Source organism: Clarias gariepinus, chromosome 6 (assembly GCF_024256425.1).
Source record: "Clarias gariepinus isolate MV-2021 ecotype Netherlands chromosome 6, CGAR_prim_01v2, whole genome shotgun sequence".
NCBI lineage: Eukaryota > Metazoa > Chordata > Actinopteri > Siluriformes > Clariidae > Clarias > Clarias gariepinus.
In genome coordinates this window covers 30192543-30216835 of record NC_071105.1, presented here as the reverse complement: position 1 = coordinate 30216835, position 24293 = coordinate 30192543, and the positions used below count along the sequence as shown (strand labels likewise).

Genomic DNA, 24293 nt, shown 5'->3' with positions numbered 1-24293 from the left:
GACATGCACACGATTCTAACCAGGGGTGGACAAATTACTAGCCCAGGTACGAAGGAAAAACAGATTTAACTTTTTTTTCCCTTTCAATTTATTGCACAAGAGTACGTTTAACAGAAAGAAGGTTTTCATTTGATACATAGGATTAAACTTAATGCACTCCACAAGGTTGCAATGTGCCTCAATGGCATTGAATAAAGTTCCTAGGCAACCAAAACACTGCCCTGGGCAGCAGACTACAGCCTTTTTGGGCTACTTCATAAAGTTCTAATATGTCCTCCCCTGCTTTTTCTTTACATTATTCGACAATTGGGTTATAATTACATATAAAAATTAAAACATAAATGGAGGCATTAGTATGACATTGTACTTACATGCAAGAAGGCCATTAAGGAGAGAAAGCATGAAAAATGGACAGGGTAAGAGGAGTGGGGCATCAAAATTGGTTAAATAGACAATATTACTGAGCTGCCATAGCAACACTGCCTGCGGCACTGCCTTGCAGGCTCAAAGAAATAGATACAGAAGGACACTACTAGAAAAGACAGTACAAAGCCATGCACAGTCAGTCAAATCAAACTATTTGCAACTAAAAAAAAGGACAGTCCTATTGCTTTAACTATACACAAGACATTTGGGTTTGAGGTTAAAAGACGGATGACGGATCAGAATTTCATCTTTAATCTCCTCATGTTTACATTTAGATATACATCACATACAACATGCACCTTTGGCAAAATACCAGAACAAACAGAAGTCAGTAAAGTAAATAACATGCATCTTTAGTTAGCATCTTTAGCCTAGCCTTTGATTGCATTTCTTTATTTGAGGGAAGAGGTGGTTATGGGGGGGAGGTGATTGTCTTGGCCAGTCTAAAAGGTCCACTCTTGTGGAAAGTGTCCTTGTCTTGTTGCTTGATGTAGTTGCTCTCTCTCTAATTGGATGCATTTCTCTTTGAGACTGTTTCTGTTGACTTCAGAACTTGGCTCCTCTCTATACTTCTTTGTGAATCCCAGAATTCTGATGCTTACAGGCGATGAGTCTCATGATATGGACTCTATATTAAAGCTTTTTACATCTTTGATCATTTTAATTGATCATTTGTAATACCTTCACATCTGCCCTGTGGAGATTTTTGGTGAGGGTTCTAATATTGAAGATGACTTGAAAAATGGGTGGATCAAAACAAAAAGGTGCAGCTATTTATCCAAATGTAACTATCAGAAAATTAAATTCTGATTTCTTGTCACACACTCACACACACACACACACACACACACACACACACACACACACACACACACACACACACACACACACACACACACGAGACAATGACTTTGACTTAGTGGAAAACAGGGGCAGTTATTTGTTTCTTTGTTGCTTTAGGAAGACATTATTAAATGTGGCTTTCTTGGTTGGATCCTTAGAGAAACTCCACCATATGGCCAAAAGTATGTAGACACCTGTCCATCACCCATTCCAAAATCATATTAACTCTGTATAAATTCCCTGCTTTGCTGTTAGAACAGCCTCCACTACTTTGGGGAGGCTTTGCAATCGAGGTTGAAACATGAGAATGTGCTGAATAGGCTAAAGAGCATTAATTCATTAATTCATTGTAAAATTGGGTTGAGGCCACAGTTCGTGCCACTTGAGTTGTTTCACATTAAACTTATGGCCTGCTTTGGGGGACAGGGAACAACCGTGATAAAACAGTTCTGGGCCATTTAGTTGCAGTGAAGGGAAATCCTGATTCTAACTCTTAAAAGAAACATTTGAGCAAAAGAGACTTTAAGGCAATGGTTTGGGGAAGGCCCACATATGGGTGTGATGGTCAGGTGTCCACAAACATTTGGAGATAAACAGGGTGTCCCAAAAGTATCCATACAAAGGGGAATGTAATTTTTTTAAGCAAAATCTACATTTACATATCACCTAGATGATATATCCAGCATGACGACGTGTTAACACATCTGATGTTCTCCTTGCACCTGCACTTATTATTTACAAGACCTTCAAAGGATCTTTGGTGCTTTTTCTTTTATTTGTACATCATGGCTTTCATCTACCACCATGTCTTCTTAAAGACTACCTGAAAATAGTTACGTGTGCATAGACTTTTTGGGATGCTCTGTAGTGAAGATCTGGATTAGGATCATATTCTAAGTCTGACAGGATAAACCCAAAATAACAGCATAACCCCAACATGTGAAAGTAAGGTAAAAAGTTGCAACACTAGCAAATGTCATAAAGAGGTTAAAGGCTATTTAATTGCAATAGAAATACTGTATTCTTATTGGACTTTTGTAGACAAACAAATAAGCCAGTCACTTATGTAAGTTTTTATTTCCAGATATAACTTACAACATGGAACCTTTGAGGGTAGACCACCCGGGTTTAAGTTATTAAAAGTAATGGCTTTAAGTAAATAATTAATATATTGTTGCACATTCCTTGCTTGCAATAACCACGTGAAGGATGGATTCTTCTTTTCCAGGCGTGTAACCGTAGCTTATTTCAGTTATTTCAGTTTTGGTTCTGGGATTCTCCCCTTTATTCTCCTTTTTAGGAGGCGAAATGAATGCTTAGTTGTTAGGGCTGGTGAATGACTTGACTAGGTTAATACCTTGCACCTACCATCATGAGTTACACCATCAATAAAGATCAGCAAACTTACTCCAGAAAAAGCCATGTAGGTCCAAGACATGACATAGCATTCTTAACCAGATAATTTATGCTTAATTTTTAATTTAATTAACGTTAATCCTAATTCCAGGTCTTTTGTGGCTCAAATATTACTGCTGACAAGTTGTTTGCATTTTGTAGTTTGGCCTCTTATATTTCTGTCCTTAAAACCTTCTTTGAATGGAGAATTGTGATATCTGTAACTTGCCCTGTGAAGGTTATTGGTAAGATCACTAAATGTTCTTTTAAGGCTTTCTTTTTCAGCTATCACAATGTTGAGATTAACTGCTACTGTTTTTTCTTGGCTGGAATTTTGGATGTTCAGTTGTTAGTACACCAGGAGTTTCTTTCTTTTTAGCATACTTTTTTTAAAACAATTATTTGAGCATATCCCTTGCTTGCAAGAACCATGTGAAGGATGGATTCTTCTTTTCCAGGCGTGTAACTGTAGCTTATTTCAGTTATTTCAGTTTTGGTTCTGGGATTCTCCCCTTTTGGTAATGCTTCTGCTTAGACTCAGCATGACTCAAACAAAGAGGAGACATCCAGAGCTATTGCTTAAACAATCAGTCAAACGGGGTGCATCTGGGAAACATGAAACACCTGTCCTTCACAAATTTTAACATTTGTGATTACTTAACAAATGGTCTGGTTCAAATAAAAGGTGCTATGTTCCAAGTTGACTGAATGTCAGGAATCAGAAAATTCTTTTGTCTCAAATTCATCTTTTGATCTTAAGCAAAAATGTCTTCAGTGTGTAGCAAACAACAAGAGAACTGGCCTTGCCATTTTAATACTTTTGGAACTACGGTATATACAGTACTTACTGCCTCCTATTTCAATATAGTGGGCTATCATACGTAAATAATCATACAAAAAAATATCATGCATAAAGATGACATACTTCCAAGAAAACACATTATAGTTCCAGCCTGTATCCAAAAAAATATGGGACACGGGGGTGAATGCACATACAGGTATAAGTCACATGAGTTTGTATTCAGACCCCTAAAGATTTATTTGAAAATTGCTTACATTTGCTTTTTTTTATTATCAGTAGAGTACACTAAAGTGAGAACGAGTTTTATAAAGTTTTGTAAAGTTATTTCACATCAAAAACTGAAATCTTACATTTATGTAAATTCATGGCCTTTATACAGTACTTTTATAAAGCACCCTTGACAGGCATCAAAGCACTGAGTCCTTTAGAGTAAATCTCAATGAGCTTGGAACTTCTGCATTTGGGAGGTTTCCCCTATTCTTTCTGGCAGATCCTCTCAAGCTCATTCAGAGTGGATGGGGAACCAGAGTGGATTCAGAGACCCAAAGTCTGAAGTCATGTGCATTGAAACTGGTGTTCCTTATGCATCTCTATATTCAGCTGCTTTCATCATTCCCTTAATTCTGACTCTCCCTGTCTCTGCTGAGAGGCCCCCAACGCATGATGCTTCACCATAGGGACTGTTTTACCAATTACTAAGCAGTACTCAGGACTGTATTTGGCAAATGTAGCACTGGGAATTTAGCCCAATGTCTTTTATATCGTCAGAGCAGATAAAATATTTACTCATACGTGTTCATGTGTTCTTGACCACATCTCTTTTATTCAAGAGTGACTTTCGTTCAGTGACACTTCAGGGACTGATTGGGTATATCAAAGGTAATTTTACTCATGGCTCTGATTTTTGTACCTCTGCTTTTTTCATTTGCATATCCCAGCTTGTTAGGAAATTGGCGTCAGATCACAGTATCAGCCATGATACAGCGGCTATACTCAAGGGCCTTGCTCAAGGCCCCCACAGTGGCAGCCTGTGGCAATACTAAACAGCAGTATTAACCTAACATTATATTTCATAATAATATATGAATGAGTACTCTAGTGAGCAGTGTGGAATGTAGCTAATGACCATTTGTCTTGGCAGAGAGACATTTGCTTTCTCATTAGAATAGCTGTGCAACAATAGCAGATGACACCAAACATGGATACTACTGTACCTCATTTAATGGCATATTGGTACGAAACCTACCTTATACAAAAATCATGATTTGGCTAAATACTTCTATTGATTACATCAGCACATCTACATGAATAGATAAATGTTCCAGCTATCAAAAGAACCCTTTAGTATGAATTCATGAGCCCGGTTGTGTTGCTTTGACCTACCTGCATTATGCTTAGCTAGGTATTTGTCTTTATACTGTTTCTTCTTCTTGCCAAACCAGGTACAACTGGCCTGCTGCTCCTGCTTTGTTTTCTCCATGGCTAAGCAGGCCACACGCCTAAGAGACACATAATGCACCTGAAGTTACCTTATACACCTTACATACAACCAACAAAACACACAATTGTCAAGCAGCAGTCAATAAAAACAGGGAGACATAATACCTAATGATAATGATTAAACCCAGTAATATTATTTCCTTTTTAATTAAGTAAATGTTGTCCCCTAGCTCTAACTGTTGCATATGGACTATTTTTTTCTTTTTCTTTCTTTATTTTTTTTGTGCGGAAATTGTGTTTTCGATTTTTTCCAAAACTGTTGAGTCCTTTTCTTGGCTTGTCAAACCTCTTTGTACACACAATTCCTTTCCCCCCTACACAATAAAAAAAGTCAAATATGAGTGTGCATAGGTTAAGCTCCAAATTTGCGCATAAGAAGGATCAGTACTGAGATTGTTATTCCTCACATGTGTGTATTGGACGCTCGTCAACCCTACACATACTAAATAGCTGCACAGCCATTTGCAAAGAAATAGCCAATGTTTTTTCTCTCTCTTGCGTTGCGTTGTGAGTAATTGTCTCCCCTGCTCAGTCTTAGTGCTTGTCTCTCACTGGTATTATCAACATCCGTGCACGCGTGCAAAAAGCCTGTGTGTTCTTAAAACATGTGTTTGTGTGCGCGTGTAAAGCCAAAAAAGTCTCATTAGAGAGGTTAAAGATCCATTTTCTTTCTCTCTCTCTCTCTCTATATTAGCCTGTCGTTATGTGTGCGCGTGTGTAATTTGACACCGTGCCCCTTCACACACACACTCACGCCTTTACACACCATGCCCCCCCCCCACTCCTCCTCTCGGCGTCACACACACACGCACCCACACACTCTTTGCTCTACACAGAAACACTGCTCTATGGCGATTCGTTTCAAAGGCAAAGTGCAGGTTCTTTTGTTTGTGTTACTTTACAGCAGTGATTCTGTTAGTATGCGCTCACACGAGTGTCATTAGCGATGTTCCTGGCGAATTTTTCCGATAAAACTTTTCGTTAAAAAAAACTGAAATAAGAGAGAAGAAAGGTTTACTCTGTAAGATGAGAAGGGGAAGACGGGAGAGGCTTATTGTTCCTCTCCTCTTACTTTAGCTTCACACACACACACACACACACACACACACACACACACACACACACACACACACACACACACAGCGTGCTTAAATGGAACACTTATCTGTTGGGATTTATTTTTACTTTTTTGAAGGTAAAGTGCAGGTAAATTTTTTTTTTTTAATTAATATTTTGTATTAATTATTTGTATGTGTTTATTTTTTTTTGGGCTGGGGAACGAATAATTTGAGTTTCCATTATTTCTTAGGAGAAAATTTGTTTTGGAATACGAGTCTGCTTCCGGAACAAATTGCGCTTGTAACCCAAGGTTTACCTTTGACTGGTGGCCTAAACTTTTAAAATATCAGAAAAAAATTCCAAGAAATTTTTCAAATGTGTCCTTTATTTAATGTTACTTTATATTTACATCTTGAGTCTACGCCGATGTCAGTAATTAGGCCATCATCACCTAGTGATAAGACTGACGATAAGTGAGAAAGAAACAAATTTCAGTTTAACCAGGGGGACACCCTCATACACACATCCTGACATTAAAAAAAAAACTAGAACTTAGAGTTTCTCTGCCTAGAAATGCTTTACATGTGAATGTAAAGCTGTTAGATGAGTTTTCTATGAATCCACTGAAGTATATAATCATAGCAATTTGGCAAAAAAAAAAAAAAAAAAAACACCACACACAACAGTAGTGAAACACTATGGACAATAAGGGTTTTTGAGGCATCACTGATCCCCGGATGTCTGTGGGGTTACTGGGACCTTCCATTTAAAGTGTTGTATTGATTTTGTAGCATTGTTTATTTGTGTAATAATTAGAGTAGTAAAATTACCTATTCTAAACAGCAGTGCACAAATATAATTAAGATTTGAGAAAGTATCATAAATGTAGAACTTTTATTTATTTCAAAACAAACATATTCCATTCTGGTTGTGTATTTAATGTACGTGTAGATTATAAAGAAACTGAAACCAACCAAACGGCCTATGCGCGACTAAAAGTAAAAAAAAAATTCCATTACTTAAATAGCATCAAGGGGTTTTTATACACAAAATGCTTATCTAAGATGTAACTTTCCCCACTATACTCACTTGTTATAATGTGCAGCACAAGGAACAAAGCTGCATCAGTGAATAACAAATCAAAACTCTGCACTGCTGGTTTTTAAGTAAACACAGACATCAGTCACTTTGGATTTGGTGAGACAAGCATGGCTACTCATTAGTAAGCAGCGAGGGCAGCCATTTCTTTATAAATACCAGAATTTCTGCATTTTTAAAAGACAGTATATTCCTTATCATCCATAATGTGTGCAGCCATGCTCAGTAGTCACTCGCCGTCAGGTAAGGTAAACCCAGACCTGGGAACCGCTTATTATTTCTCTCTTCATAATTATTTTTGTGGTAATGGTTTTAGTCTCCTTACTCTCTGCTTTTTTAGCGCTTTTGCTTTAGGTGAGGATTTAGCTGCTTCCTTTGCAGATAACTTTTCATACTTAAATTATTAACAGCGTTGTTCTTAAGTTTGCTATGTAAAAGATTTTGGTAGACGTTCCCTCACCTTGCTTCAGAAAATACATTGCATATTGCTAATTTTATATCTTTTAAAAAGACTTGGAAATATTCCCAGACTGGCATGTTGATGAGGCTGTCGGCTCATGTACTTGCATCATTACAAACATTATCGGTTTATGAGATTGGCCACTTGAGAGCCAACCAATCTGTAAAATTACGAGATTATCAGCTGATTTTGATCGGCCGCCCATTGATTGGAGCACCCCTAATGGACAAGCAAACAGAGCTTGTCTGTATAAATTAGACTTTACATGACACTACACTTAAGCAACAAAATAGGCTTATTATTCGAATTGAATTTGTCAATGTGCTTTGTGAAAGGTAATATGCTGTTTGCAAAGGAGCTGTGTAGCTGTACTGTATATACACCTGATCACACATCAAATACATCACAAGTATATAATGCTTACCACTCCTGCAGCTCAGGAGAGGGAATGAGTCCAGCTGTACCATTCTTCATGTTCTCCAGCTTGCCTTGCCACCAGTTGTGGTCATCCTTACTGATGATCTGGATTATATCACCTACCCGGAAGCGAATTCCCGCTTCTTTACATGGGATGAGGTCATCTTTAGCGGGATCATATTCGAACTGTGCACGTACAAATATCTGGTGACAAAAGTTGACATTTTAACGGTCAGGTTGCTAACTGATATCTAAAAAAAAAAGTAGAGATAAGGGAGCAAAGAAGCAGAGAGGAGAATAGAACAATAGGTAGAGATAAAACAAAATAAAGCACAAAAAGCACACCATTAAACAGAACAGAAAAAGCTGAGAGAAACCTTGTGCCTTGTTGAATCTGACTGATGGATGTTTGCAACAGATACGGAGAGTAGCCACTAAAAAAAAAAAAGATTATGACGCCACGGTGTCTCACACACACACACACACACATGCCCCTGCACACACCCCCTCTATAACCAGGCCAATGCCCCAGCCCAAAGGCACATGCCTACATCATACAGACTGTGAGAACAACCACATGACTAAGGCAGCAGGGGGAGGGAAGCAAAATGGGCAAAGGACCATTTTTTGTTTTGGGTACAACAGTAAGCTACACCTACAGAAGTGAAGCCTAATGAAACCGCTCTGTTGCAACTGGGTGCAACAAAATTAAAGGAATGGTTAAGGCCAACGGGAAGAGATGGAGTTCACTATATTAACATTAACGGGGAAAGACTACGATAATCAGATCTCCCCTAAAGATACATACCTTCATGGACATTTTATCCTTGATTGCAGGTCTGGAGATCTAAGGGTTCAAAGGATCATGCACGCACACATGCGCACACACACACGCACATGTCACACAGTATAACAAACCTAACATCAACTGGACTTAAGGAAGGTATGTATGCTAGTTAAAAGAAGAGACCACGCCATCATGTTTAGGCCTGGATTCGGGCTTACAAGTTAACCTCACTACCAGAAGCTGACATTTTAACTGGGCTTGATGAACACACAGATTTCATAAACCCTCACACACTCAAGTACTCAGGTGAAGTGTAGCTAAAAGAGAAACCAATGAAGTCATTAAAGAAAACTCACCTGTCGTCCTTTAGGTTGGATGGTTGCTGGCAAGTCCTAAAATCAACATTTGGATCCATTAGTTCGTAAGTTTATTTTTATTAGTGTTAGTATATTTCTGAAATGGCTGGTTTGCCTCAAGTGCAACCTTAAATAAGCTACAGAACATATTGTGGGATCAAAAGATATTTAGACCCCTTTACACTTTATTGTGTTATATACTTGAACTTGACTGAAATGTCTCACTTCAATAAATTGGACATGATTTAGAATATAGAGAGCTGTGGGTATAAGGTCCCACAATTAACAGCAAATGTCAGGCAAAAAAAAAAAAGCCATAAATTCCATGTTACATAATATAGAACGCCATAATGGCATGGTATTTCCCCTTCAAATGCATGGGCCCACTGTCTTGTCACTGTCTTGTCACTGTCTGGGTTTTTTTTTTTTTCCAAGTCTTGCCTGAGTTTGTCTGTCTACACATTACCTGATCATTTTCGTTCATCATCGTTTTGTGACTTTTTAGGATTAGTTTGTTTTAAGTAAAGAATAAGATTAAGTCACCTTCACATCACAAGACAACAGGCTGTACTGCAGGAACTCAAGGCCAAGTCGTTACAGCAGTTAGCTCCCCTGCCCACCTTGCTGAAATAACCACTAGCAACCCCAAAGCCACATTCTCCATCGCATCCTCCGGTTATTGCTCACCCTGATGAGTAATCAGGTGATTCTGCTGTATAAACAGTACAGTATATGGCTTTATGCTACAATATTCTCTGTAATTTTCAAGTTAAGACAGAGACATAAAGCAAATTAAAGTTGCTTAAATTAATGACCAGCTGACTGATAAAGTGCTATCCTAATAAACTTTAGTGAAAAAAGGAGAACACAACCTCCTACAACTGCTTACTTGATATCTTTCAATGTGTTTGACCACTCTCCAGAGGGAAAGGAGATTGGAAAGCTACCCCTGTCCCTTTGACAGATAATCAAAGTGTCCTTGAGTTTGTCGTCTGCATGTAACAAATTCTTCAATCTAGCTGCAGGCATCGACTGGAATTAACCAGCTTTTGGTCAGGGTTCAAACCAGGACATTTTCACAGAACAGGTGTACCATTATACTGAAGTATTCCTACTTTCACCCATCAACCTGATGATTTGCCTGGGACACCTGTTCAAAAACTGAGGGGCGTGTAAAGTTGAGGCTTGATGTAGCTTCTGCTTTAGACCCCATGCAACACAAACCACAACCAACTGCCAAAAACTTGTCTTAGTCACCATCTTATTTATCTCACACTAGACTTAATCATAAACACACATCTGTATTTGTTTGTGAATTCAAATCTTTGGTCGGCATCTTCTTATTTGCAGTATAGTGGTTAGTGTCTCAACCTTTTAACATTTTTTTACATTTTTGCCCACTATTGCACAACCTCATTTCTCAGACAGCTCAAAAAAAGCTTAATGTCTAACTCAATGGTTATCCAAATCATACACACTAGCAAAAACTGATGGGAAGTTAGATCACCAGTAGAGAGACACAGAATCTACCACTGTTAAAGATTTCACAAAAGTCAACACCTGGTGTGACATCACTACACAGCAGTTTTTGCCTCCAGTAGGAACCTAATTACAGCCCAAATTTGTATGGACAATTGGCACTTACTGGCAAATACATTCAATGTGCATTTGCATGTTTTATAACACAAAAGTAATTGTCAAGTGAAAAAAAAATATGTTAAATAAATTTCTTAAATTAAGTTTTTTTTAAGTTTTTTTTTTAAGGCATTGCAGCATTTCTTTACATTTGCCTAACACCTTTGTACTGTAGATTTGGGGAAGGAGATACACTGAAACCTTAGATTGCAAGTAACGCGGTTTGCGAGTGTTCCGCAAGACAAACAAAGGTTTTTAATAAATTTTGACTTAGAAAACAAACAAGTCTTGGTTTAAGAGTGCCATGTATCACGCATGCGCTTCTTGTTTTTTGACGCCAAGCATCCTGTGATTACAACTGAGCCAATGGTTTTTTTTTTCTTTCTTGCGCCGCAGAATTCTGGGTAATTGGCTACAGCGCGCGCATACTGTTTAATATAACACGTGTGTGTGTGCATGTAAAGCAAAAGAAAGTCTCATTAGAGAGTTTTAAGATCCATTTTCTCTCTCTATGTATCAGGCTGTAGTTTGTTTCTGTGTGCATTATTGGACACTGTACCCCTTCACTCACACACACACACACACACACACACACACACACACACACACACACACACACACACACACACACACACACACACACACCCACCTCCTTTCGCCTTCACACACACCCACCCACCTCCTCTCGCCTTCACACACATACACACTCTGCTCTACACAGAAACATTGCTCTGTTGCGAGTCTTTTCAAAGTTAAAGTGCGAGTTAATTTGTTATTGTTTTTTTTAACTTTACAGCAGTGATTTCATTAGCGCACGCTTACGCAAGACTTATTAGCGATGTTACTTGCAAATTTTTCTAATAAAACAGTCTTTCAATTATTGTGTGTGTGTGAAACTCAAATAAGAGAGAAGGAAGGTTTACTGTGTAAGATGAAAAGAGGGAGGGGGATGGTCTGATTTCTTTTCCCCTTTTACTTTAGCTTTACACACATACACAGCACCTGCACGCATAAACAGAAACACTTATCTGTCAGGATTTATTTTTACTTTTTTTAAAGGTAGAGTGCAGTGTTTTTATGTATTTATTTTTTGGGGCGATGAAACGAATAATTGAGTTTCCATTACTTTTTATGGGAAAATACCCTTTGGTTTACAATACATGCCTGCTTACAGAATGAATTATGCTCCTAATCCAAGGTTCCACTGTAGAAAGAAAATCACATTTAATTTACTCTTTCTAGAGCTGGCTTTCTGGTAAAAAATAAACCATTTTTGCCTGAACCCCAAGTGCGATATCTTGTCAAACAATGCTACTGCATATTAACTATCTAATAATATCCCTACGGTTTAAACTTCCCTGTGTGGCACATCCAAAACCTACACTTGAACCCCACATAATATCAGAGAAGAGACCTTAAGCTTAACAGACACTTCCCATTTCATCTGACTGCACTTGAGAGAACCTGTCAGTGACAGTGGGAGAAAGTGCCCATATCCAGTTGTGGAATACTTGTAGAGCCATACCCTAGAACATGTTAAGCTCTAATTGCTGCCAAAAGTGCTTCTGTAAAGCTCTAAAGGTTTTCTACATTTCAGGTTTAGATTTTTACTAACTTGCTTTTTTTATAGTCATTACAGGTTGCTGCATAGGGGAAAAAGGCAAATTAACCAATTTTACATTAAACCTATAACACAATAAAGTGAGGGGAAAAAAAGTTAGAGAGGTTCAAATAGAGTGTTTTGAGTTTGTTGCCATTCGCGGAATCATGGCTCTGTAATCTGGGCTAAAATGCCCGTATTTATATAGCCAGTTTTTTCTTTGCTCCTGTGCTGGGAATATTGTTTTGTGCAACACCAACACTTTTTCTATTATTTATGGTTTTCTAGACACCAAGCTAGCAATAAAAACATATTAATAAAATAGCAAAGAAAAAACACCGGGAGTGGATCAAACCCAACAAAACCATAACAATAAAACAGAAACAAAATTCTAATTGAATCACTTGCCAAAATGGAACTGGTGACACTCGCATGACCATTAGCAGGAGAATGTCTGGTCAGGTCGGGTGAGTCCTTCTGTAGTACAATAAAGGCATTATCATTATGGCACATAAATCATACGGACATTTAGTAAACTGTTTAGAAGTAAAAAAAGAAAGGAAAATAGGGAACACCATGTTATGAACTATTATTATTTAAATTATGAGAAGAACAAGAGTTTAAGATAATTTTTTATGACTTCAAGGTGGTGTGAGAGTAATGCTTGAAAAACCCATCAAAATTATTATTATTAGTAGTAAGAAACACTTACATCACAAGACAGGGACTGGCTGCGATAACTTGGTACAATCTTGAATGTGATACTCCCACGCATCTCCCTCTGTGTTTCACACAACAATGTTTTATAAGGATCACTTCCTTAACACTTGTTTTTTTAACACTTAAGTTGTTAAGAGCAACAACTGGATCATCTTGAAAATAATTCTTAAACAAATGAAAATCTACATTAACAGTCTAACCATGACCATATGTAGACTATATTTTCCACATACCAACATTTTTTGAAGCTGTTCCACTGTCTGATTGGCTACACTGATGCCATTAATCTCTCGAATTTCATCACCCACATGCAGCGTTCCTGTGATTGATACATAAGTAATGAACATAAATCCAGCATTTCTTTTTAAGGTATATGCAAACTGAAAAACACATCATAAATAAAACTAGCCCTTAAAATAAAACCTTTGTTATGTGGAATAGTAATGACAGTACCTTGCCTATGGATCATTCCTCCATGCATAATACGAGCTACAATGCAGTGGTTCAGATCGTTCATCTTTAAAGTAATGCCCTGTAAAAAAGGAAATGAGAGTACAACTCTAATTTACATTTATTTTATATAATCAATGATTTTTATTAATGTTTAAATGAAAAACAACCTATTAATTAACGACACAGTTCACATTTTAATGCTAGAAAATCCAATAGACAACTTGGTTCCAGAGGAGTTTTTACTTTCTGGTTCTTTTGTGAAACACACAGAAAATAATTGTTCATGGTAGTTAAAATATAATGTAAAAGAAAACAGAAACTAACATGTCTCTCAAATGTTCCACCACATTAAATGTAACTGATAAGTTAAAGAAAAGGCAAGTTGGTTGGAGTTTTTGCTAAAACTTTCACACTGCACATACGTTGATGCACAAATAGACAAATAAATCTAAAAATTTTAATTGCACATTTAATAATTAATTTAAATTTATTGTTTTTATACCCCTCACCTCAGTGTCAGTTAAATGCCATTTAAAATATTCACCCTTTGTTACCATATCTGTAAATATGTATCTTGAAATGTGTGTGCGCGTATATACCATAGGTTCATCTGTATTCTTCTGAAATTGTACTAGTCGGACCCGGGTGACATTCTCAAGGTCCATGTCTCCATTAACACTCTCAGGTGAATCACCATTCAAATAAGGTGAGGTTGGAGGGGGGGTGACCCTCAGGGCCTCATCGCTGTATACTTCATGAGCCACAACATCATGTGTCTGCAGCAAGGCCTGTCACAGAGAAACACCACATCAACATCATCATCCTCCTAGATGATGTAAAAGTCCAATTACACATCATGCAGTGTAAACACTCAAAATGCATGTCAGCATTCCTGTCCAAAAAAGAAGCTGTTGCTCCCAAATGAACTTCCTTAAGCTTAACTAAAGCCTGCAGCTGACAAATAAATAAATAGATAAATAAATATCTTGTGGAGGAAAGTACTTATGGGGGCCATTTTTAGTGTAATAAAACATGAGGCATTACATTTACATTTACATTTACATTTAGGCATTTGGCAGACGCTCTTATCCAGAGCGACTTACAAAAAGTGCTTTAATGTTTACAACATTGGATACATACTTACACTGGGTTAACTAAGTTAATAACTAAGTACCATTAGTCCAACACAACTGAGTTTTTTTTTTTTTTTTTTTTTTTTTTTTTTTTTTTGGGGGGGGGAGGGGGGTTAGTCCAAGTACTGGAGAAACAGATGAGTCTTGAGTCGTCGTTTAAAGATAGTCAAAGTCTCTGATGTACGGACATCTAGAGGAAGTTCATTCCACCATCTAGGTGCCAGAACAGAAAAGAGCCTGGATGAATGCCGCCCTCGATCCCTGAGAGATGGTGGGATGAGGCGAGCAGTGCTGGAGGATCGGAGGCAACGTGGTGCAGTGCGTGGTGTAATTAGCGCAGAGAGGTAAGTGGGTGCTGGGCCATTTTTGGCTTTGTAGGCAAGCATCAGTGTTTTGAATTTGATGCGGGCAGCTACAGGAAGCCAGTGCAGGGAGCGGAGGAGTGGGGTGGTGTGGGAGAACTTGGGAAGGTTAAAAACGAGTCGTGCTGCTGCATTCTGGATCAGTTGCAGAGGACGAATCGTGGACAGAGGCAGGCCTGCCAGGAGTGAGTTGCAGTAGTCCAGTCTTGAAATAACAAGGGACTGAACAAGCACCTGAGTAGCCTGTGAAGAAAGAAATGGGCGAATTCTTCTGATATTGTAAAGAAGAAATCGACAAGAGCGAGTAAGGTTAGCGATGTGTGGGGAAAATGACAGATGATTGTCCACGGTTACCCCAAGATTGCGGGCGGTGGTTGAGGGAGTGATTTGGTTGTTGTCCATGGATATCACAAGGTCTTGACCTGGAGATGAGTCACAAGGGATAAACAACAGTTCGGTTTTACTGAGATTGAGCTTCAGCTGATGAGCAGCCATCCAAAATGAGATGTCTGCCAGACATGCTGAGATCCGGGTGGAAACCTGAGTGTCAGAGGGAGGAAAGGAGAGGACAAGTTGTGTGTCGTCTGCATAACAGTGGTATGAGAATCCATGCGATGATATGACCTTACCAAGAGACCGGGTATAGAGGGAGAACAGAAGAGGACCAAGTACTGAGCCCTGCGGGACACCAGTAGAGAGTCTACGTGGGGCAGATGTAGATCCCCTCCATGTTACCTCATATGACCTATCTTTAAGGTAAGAAGCAAACCATTGCCACGCTGTTCCACAAATTCCAAGGCTTGTAAGAATAGATAATAGAATCTTGTGGTTCACGGTGTCAAATGCGTTAAACCCCACAAATACTGCATCAACTATTAAGTACTATTAATATGTACAAGACTATATGCTTAATCATGAAATGTTGACAAAAGTGTGTTTTTTATCAGGACGGTGACGCAACAAAAACTGGTTGTGGAATGTATAAAGCTGAGTAGCTTTAAACCTTAAGAGCCTAAAGCATATACTGTAATAACTGTGCAAACCATGCTTAAAAGTTAAACCTGTGCCAGGAAACCAACAAATTAAACTGAACACTACTAATAATGGACAGAAAATTGGTCAGATATCCAGCCAGAATTCTCAGAATCTCAGTGTGTATAACTTTGGCCCTGTATTGACTTCAGAAGACTATTAATAAATTAAAAACTTTGCACCAAATTTTAAGGGTAAAGATCAATATCAGGATTGTTAGCACATTAAATGAATTTTCTTACAGACCATGGTTTAAATTTCTGACAGACAAGGGTTTAAATATAAGACTTTTTTCCAAGTATACTGTGCATAACACCCAGAATTGGAAGACTCACAAGCAACTCACAAACATTGATTAAACTCTAAAGTTTATGATGATAAAGCTTGGCATTGAGTCTGTGAGGAACTGGAATGAGGGCATTTCTCTAGTCTTATTTGCTGTACCCAATTGGAAATCCATTGGTTTTAGCTCAGGTGAGTTGAAGCGTTGGCAAGCAGGCCAATTTTTAATCAAAATGACACCAGCCAATCATGGGCAACTGTGCTCGCACAAGCTGACGGGGCGGACAGTTTTCTAGTGAATTAGAAAGCAGAACATGGGACTTGTCTGAAAATGGTCGGGGAACATAATAAGCGATGAGCCAGTTTGAGGCTAGTCCTGTGCATTCATTAGCAACTGATCTATCGTGGGTGTACTGTACATGGAGTGTTTGTTTACTTTGACATCCTCAATGTTTACCTGATTGGCAAATAGAAAAGTTAAAACACAACCGACATTGAGCTAATTCTACTGGTCCCTCTGTTTCTTAAAAGCCGGGTTTAATTCCCGCCTTGGGTCTGTGTGCATGGAGTTTGCATGTTCTCCCTGTGCATGGTGTGTTTCCACTGGGTGCTCCGGTTTCCTCCCACAGCCCAAAGACATGCAGATTAGGTTAAATGGTGTTGATCGACCATATTGTGTGATTGTGTGTTCATAAGTGTGTATGTGTATGTGCCCTGCAATGGATCTAGGGCATACACTGCTTAGTGCCCCAAGTCTCTTGGAATAGGGTCCGTGTTGACAGGATAAAGCATAGGATAATGAGTGAGTGACTGACTGACTGACTGACTGACTGACTAAGTAAAAAGGTAAACTCAGAGGATGACCTCATGAATCCGAACATTCTTTGATGCACATACAAAAGGTGGTTACTACTAAAAGCACATATTTAGGCTAATTAATATTACGCTGATGTAAAAAAAAAAAAACACATGCTAAAACAATGTTTAATATCTGTTGTATAATTTAATGTATCTTATTTTAGATCTTCCATGAGTAACTTTATGTCCAAAGTCCATTGTATAAAAATCAGTTTTCCCAAAATCTGTAAAAACATGGGGTATATTAATAATCCTGGACCCCCTGAAGTAGAGCAGCTGATTCATAATGAATGCAATGCTTTGCAAGAGACTTTGCATTTGTAATGAAATATAAGAATGCTTGGTAAACTTATTTAAGGCTCTATAAAATGGAGAAAGCTGCATACATATACAATTTATCACTGTGATCAATCATAGACAGAAACATAGACATCCACTCTTCAAGTTTTCTCTCAGCATTAAATTTAAAACATTTTTTAAGAATAAAAGATACTTTTCACTTTAAATTTCCTAACTAGATTAGCAATATGTACAAGCTTCTCTATGTGGTATAAAATCACAATGGCCAGAAGACGCCGAGTGAATTATACACTGCATTTTTTTTTTTAAGAGACAGATTTTGCATACCTTTGGGACACTTAGGCAATTGCAACAGGTATTTTTCGCAACAAGCCATAAAAATATCAAGTGCATCATCTCATCCATGACTCTGTGGTTCTGTTCTGATGCTCAAGCGCCCTTTGTAGGCGCTTTTAGTAGAGGGGCACGGTTGATAAGCACCCTGACCAGTATGTGGCTCAGTTAAATGTTTAGTCACATCTTCTAATTCCATGATCGTTCCTGATTTTAATTTCTTTCTACATTGTAAAACAATACTAAAAGGCATCCAAAATAATCTTCTTAGTGAGATGTGTCTGCTACTTATGCTCTGTAAAGCCTTCATAAAGGCACTAATCCAGGGTGCTGTTAACTGTATTATCAGTATTAATCAGTAATCAGTATTATTCACGTCACCTGTCAGTGGTCATAATGTTATGGCTGAATGGTGTATATTACTGTGGCGGTAATTATTAACCAACAAACAAAATAGGATTGTTAGGAAATTAAAAAGACCAATACATTAAAGTTAATTTGTGAGTAAAATGGGGGTACTCAGCCACCACAGCCCCTGTGCTAATCTGAGTATAGACATCTCAAGAATGAGTATTTAAAGTTAATGAATTTCTCTACTAGGAAAATATCTTGTATTAGGATTCTGCCTTATTACTGAAATATGTCTTGCACCCATTGAATTATTCCCAGGCGAAATCCCAGAAGACAATCCATGCTCTATTTTACAGATGATTAGGTTGCTATTTAATCAGTCATACTTTATTCCTGATAGAATACAATGGTGTGGGATTTCATTTATTTTTTTTATTTATTTTTTTTACAGAGTGATCAAAGCTGAAAAAGTGATACCTCATCATTGGACACAACCCTGTTACCTAAAGAAACTGTGTTGTATTGCCAAAACATTTGTAATGTATTGCAAAACTTTACCCCTTAAATCATTGTATTTGTGTAGCCTCATGAAAAGATAACCATAACATTTACTGTATGTGGTATAAGTGTAAAAACCGAAAGTGGGGTACAGGGTATAGATCAATCATTTAAATGTACTTTATGGGAATGGATGCTTTTCATAAATGATTACTGAACAGAAGTACTGTATGTTACACTTTTACAGATAAATATTGGTAGGTGGTGTAAATTTATCTGAAAATCAGTTCTATAGTGTAAAACATGATTCTTTCTAGTAAGACATGTCACCTGCCCACGGAACGTACTACTACTTCTAAAAATAAATTAGCCAGTGCACAACTATGCTTGCTAATAAAGGTTCTGTGAAGGTTTGGTCAAATTCCAACGAATGGCTTCAGAGAAGTTGTGGGAGAGTGTCAGATGACGGACAATGATGATGATGCTCATGTGAAACAAAGGATATTGGTCCCAATGTGTTGCATTTGCTTTGTAGTTAGACAACATTACATGTTAAACGCTATCATTTACTAAACACTTAATCCAAGACTATCTATGCTGTGTGATAGAGAACCTTTCACTTCAAGTAAAATAAGATATTCCTCTTTTGATAATATCTCAACACTGTCTCCTAGTTCCACCCGCTATCCCCCCTCACATATCCCTCCCACTCCTTCAAATTTTCTCATCCCCCTTTCATCTACAGTATGTAATACAATATAATGCCTTGGTAGCACCCCTGCCCTAATAAGTTGGCTTATTAATTCAACAGCAAATTGTTGCTGAATTACTGTGCTTCCTTATTTAAACTCTATAAATGGTCACATATAAATACTATTCTTATGCAATGAGCGACATACACAATGCATGTATAGTGCAGTACACTTTTACCCACCATAAAGTGAGGCTGCGTAAGAATCCGCCTCAACTCTTTAGCCTCCATGTTCTCTGGGTAACAGGAGATTGTCTCCAACACCTCTTTGGCTCTCTGAATAGCATCGCTGGGTGGATTTCTGATCTGTGGTGAAGACCTTGTGTTGATCTTGTCATAAAGCTGCAAAAGACAAATGATACATTTTTCATTTATTAACCTTTCTTTTTTACAATTTTTTCTGTTAATTTAGCTTACATGATAATTATATATATATATATATATATATATATATATATATATATATATATATATCCTGCGAGATCTAGTAAAAAATACTATACACAGTACAGTATATATAGATTGTGGTGCACTATGAGAGGAGAAAAAAAAAGGTCGATTTTCCGATTATCCAGGGAAATAAAATAAAGTTTGTACAGGTACCTTGGGGTACAAATCAATAACAAACTAGCACAGAGTGGTTTCAGAAAGGGACAGAGTAGGCTGGTCTTCTTGAAGAGACGGTGATCCTTTAGGAAATTCTCTCCAGTTATTCCTGAGATAAAGCATTTGTGAGATTGACTAGCAAATTGTAGTAAGTTCATCCACGTGGACATTTGTACTAATTTTAAAGAAATTCTGTCAAGCCAGTCACAAGATATTGCAGTTAAAATGATATGGATGTGAGGTTATAGAGACCTCAAGCTTTGACTTCTGACCCCAAATCAGTTGAACCTTCAGGCCAAGTGGACACTTGTGCCAATTTTGAATAAATTGCCTCAAGGTGTCCCTGAGTTACTGCATTCACAGGAATGAGTCATACAGACAAACAGACCCAAAAACATTATGCCTCTAGCTACAGCTGTCGCCTGGGAAAAAAAGTCATAAAAATACACATTTCAGAATGGCCAAGTCAAATCTCACCACACTCAATCCTGCAAAGAGCACAAAAAATGTTCTACAAAAAAAAACAATCCAGAGCCAGTTGTATCATTATGTGAATATAATGTGCTATTAACCGCAAATCATTTTGTGTTCACTCACAGCAAAGTCTAAGATCAATCACAAACCGATCTGGAACAAGATTATGACCACCGGCCTAATATTGAGTAGGTCCCACTTCTTCAACTAAAACAGCAATACACTGTGTGTTCTGATACCTTTCTATGGAAACCTTTTCAGCAATCTGAGCTATAGTAGCTTTAGCAGCAGGATATTAGCAGATCTGATGATTGTGGGGTATGGACTTGTTTCTCCAGAGCATCCCATGGGTTCTTGATTGGAAAGGAATCTGAGATTTGATGGTAATCACAGTTGTTCAGTTCACCTGGCAGTGATGATGATGTTATGGCTGATTGGTGGAATCATCTAGTCTGGTTGTATCAGGAAGAGGTTCCCATCCTTGACCAAGTGCTTTGATCCTTAACCATGACACTCACCAGCTAGTGAATCGTCCAGCATCACAGGACAGCATTTTTTCATCATCGTGCTCCAGGACTGACTCATAAAGCCGGTGAGGCCGATACAACACTCCTGCACCCCCACAGTATACAGGACATGGTCCATTATTCATCTATTTAAATACACACTAAAACTTTGTGTAGAGGTACAAATAGTCCACTAACAGAAACTAGTTTCGATCGGCTACCAAAAGTGGATATATGCGCACATTTCTTGCAAAATTTTTGTTCTTAAGGCAAAAATTTGCAAGGTAGGGCATTTGTAAACACGGGGCATTTGTCTTTTGAGGTACCACTGTAATTAGTTTCATTCCCATAAGGAAAAATATGGCAGAAACTGTACAGGCTAACACAATACCCATTTCCATGAATTAAAGCCCTGCTGTAAAGCTGATGGTTCTGAATTGCAACCCAATATTTTTGCAGTAACTGGTGATCATGTTCTTCATGTGGTTTGTGGTATGTTGCATAACGTGGGTGGTGCAGTCATGTTTCTGTCTGCAGAAATATTCATTGCATTTGAAATAAGTGGTAGTTGGGCAGTTACGTGGTGAAGGACAGTGTATATGTGGTCTTGACTGGGGTTGGTTCTGTCAGATAACTTGCTGTCTTAGGCGTTTCCTCACAGTCTTGTCTGCCTTGGCTAGAGGAGTGCAGGTGTCATTAATGGTACAAGGGCATCAAAGACTTAATGGCGCCACAGACCAATTTCCCCCTGGGATTAATAAAGTTCTAGTTAGTAGAACTGATGAAGCCTAATAGATGAAAGGTGAAACATCTTCAGAAACATGAAGCAAGTCGAGTTGCCACTGAACATCACCTTTGGAACTAAATGCAGATCCTCCACAAATCTTGACAACTCTTTGATGTCTTTCACTTTGGCCATTGGATGTTTTTTCATCTGGTTGAGACTCTTCTCGGTCTGGGTGGGTTTTCAGTGGTGATGTTGGTCTGGCCAAGCATGAGGAAGGACTTGCAGGGGGATGCAGTACTGTGGTACACCTGCTGTGATTGAAGTCTTCGCCTGTGTGCTGCATCTGTACCTTTTGGACGTTGCCTGATTTATCTTAACCCACTTGCTTTCTTGTAAATTTTCTTACAACAGCACTTGGCTTCCCATTCTACTCCACTTAAGGGTGATTGCTTGAGCCTATCATAATCAAAGTCAGTATATTGAAATAGTACAAATAATATATTTTATTTTGCTCTGGTAATAAATTATTTTGTAGTAAAAATCTCTATAGCCCTAATAAAAAAGGCAACTTATTATTATACACATATTTTAAAAAGAAATGTTCTATTAACAACTGTGCTGATGATTAACAGCACTTATGGGAAAATGCTAGTATGTGTGGTTTACTGAGGAGCTGCAACAAATCTATTTTCTAAATGACTCACAAGATCATTCCCTCCATGCTGTAGTTTCTGTATCGGCATCAGTGAATACGTTGACTGGTAGATCCTGCAGCATTTCCCTTTTAGACTAAAAAGGGTTTTCAGCTTTTACGTGACCAAAATGAAAATCCTATTATTTTCAATAATCGCAAATAAATGTTTTCAATACAGGGTTAGGTGACCAATGTTACACAAAACCCTTTTTTAAGGCTCTGCCAGAGTGATTTAAAGGTTGTAAATGGCAAGGTATTACTATTTTGCTCTATTCAATTTCTTCAAATATATATATATATATACACACACACAGATTGTAAATTACTTTAGATAAATGCATTAGCCAAATGAATAAATGTAAAGTTGTCATAGGGCAGTTTATTTCCTACAAAAAAGGGCAAAAAAGAAGCGATCAAAACTGAAAGGTTTTTAAACTTCTGGTGATCAGAAGCACTAGAGATTCTACAATTATAAGTGTGCAAGTGATAAAGATATGTAAAGTGTAATGTAAGGTCCTTACATCCAACAGGGTATGTAAATGTTGGTCCTGGAATACGCTGTGTAGGAAATCCAGATCTTTCTCACTGCAGTCCGTCAATGCATGGATCTCTTCTAGACTATCCAGAACCTGAGAAACTGCCCCTACAAATCCGCAAATGCACACACAGACACACACACACACACACACAGACATATGCACATACACATTAAGAAAGGAAAACTTAAACTTTTAAATTCAAAGCATGTTACACACACAGGCAAAAGTTTGGAATGGCACAGAGGTGTTCAATTTGTGTTTTTAATTTTTTTTTTATTATTATAAAGAAACCACATGCAGGCTCCTGTTAACTACAATAGATTCCTCTGACTTGAAACACTATACTACCATGAAAGTAAAATTAAAATGCACAAAACATTCAGGTTTTAAAACTCCAATCAAAGTGAAGCCTGTAAAAACATTCATGAATAATGACATTACAGAGTCACTGTTAATCATACATGCAGTAAAACGCTGATCTCAGGCAGAGATGCTTGGATGGAATAAAAGCAGGGATAAGATTTAGATGAAGTGCTGTATTATATAGTGGCAAAGCAAACATGTAAAACCAGGGGTGGTGATGACATCACAATACATGGGATACCTACTTTCTGCAGCAAGTAATCCTACAGGGAGTGCAGCAATAGAACAAATGCGTTTTGGAAATAAGAGAGGAGAGAGAAATCACACACTAGAAACACAAACCATTTAAAAAACAGAAATGAGAGAAAGTGACCAAAGAGAGAAAACCCAAGAAAGAGACAAAAAATAAATAAATACACTGCCAAAGGCACTAATATTGCATATGGAAATATATAAGGCTGACAAACCTACAAGCTTAAATCCTACATAGAATAAAAGAGATATGAATCTGCTTAATATTATTGACACAATGCAAAACATTCTTCATACATAAGAAAAATATAACTTTATATTAAAAAATCCTCTTCATGGCCGCCAACTCTTGGTATGTATCCTGGGTCTGTAATGATAGGTTTTAGACCCCCTCTAACCCCGCAATGTCGCGCCTGTACTGGATAAGTGGTATGAAGATGAATTAAAATTATACTGTTATACTTAATTTTAGGAAAAATTTTAAATCTTATTTTAAATAATCTACTGTAATATATATATAAAAAAAACAGCACAGCAGAATAATACATACATCAGTGAAGTGACTACTGAATGCAGGGGACTTATTTATCAGCAGATGTTATTAGATCACTATTTAATAGACTTTTTTATCACTAATTTTACAACAAATTTAATCAAATCCATCATTTAACCAACACATAC

General features: G+C 37.7%; 1 protein-coding gene across 12 annotated transcripts in view; it reads right to left on the bottom strand.

The window, feature by feature from the left end:
* The window catches only part of caskb (calcium/calmodulin-dependent serine protein kinase b), a 68795-nt gene that overhangs the window by 8696 nt on the left and 35806 nt on the right, over nucleotides 1-24293 (bottom strand). For 4 of the 12 annotated variants that reach the window (XM_053497926.1, XM_053497929.1, XM_053497927.1 and 1 more), the window contains exons 11-23: nucleotides 23606-23623; nucleotides 22980-23101; nucleotides 19635-19793; nucleotides 14151-14339; nucleotides 13552-13630; nucleotides 13332-13417; nucleotides 13091-13159; nucleotides 12787-12855; nucleotides 9144-9179; nucleotides 8809-8847; nucleotides 8378-8434; nucleotides 8008-8204; nucleotides 4850-4965 (exon numbers count right to left, since the gene is read on the bottom strand). In XM_053497926.1, the coding sequence (XP_053353901.1) occupies nucleotides 4850-4965; nucleotides 8008-8204; nucleotides 8378-8434; nucleotides 8809-8847; nucleotides 9144-9179; nucleotides 12787-12855; nucleotides 13091-13159; nucleotides 13332-13417; nucleotides 13552-13630; nucleotides 14151-14339; nucleotides 19635-19793; nucleotides 22980-23101; nucleotides 23606-23623 (1236 nt within the window). The remainder of the gene's footprint in view (nucleotides 1-4849; nucleotides 4966-8007; nucleotides 8205-8377; nucleotides 8435-8808; nucleotides 8848-9143; nucleotides 9180-12786; nucleotides 12856-13090; nucleotides 13160-13331; nucleotides 13418-13551; nucleotides 13631-14150; nucleotides 14340-19634; nucleotides 19794-22979; nucleotides 23102-23605; nucleotides 23624-24293) is intronic. The other 8 variants (XM_053497933.1, XM_053497934.1, XM_053497935.1 and 5 more) reach the window with 4 other exon arrangements.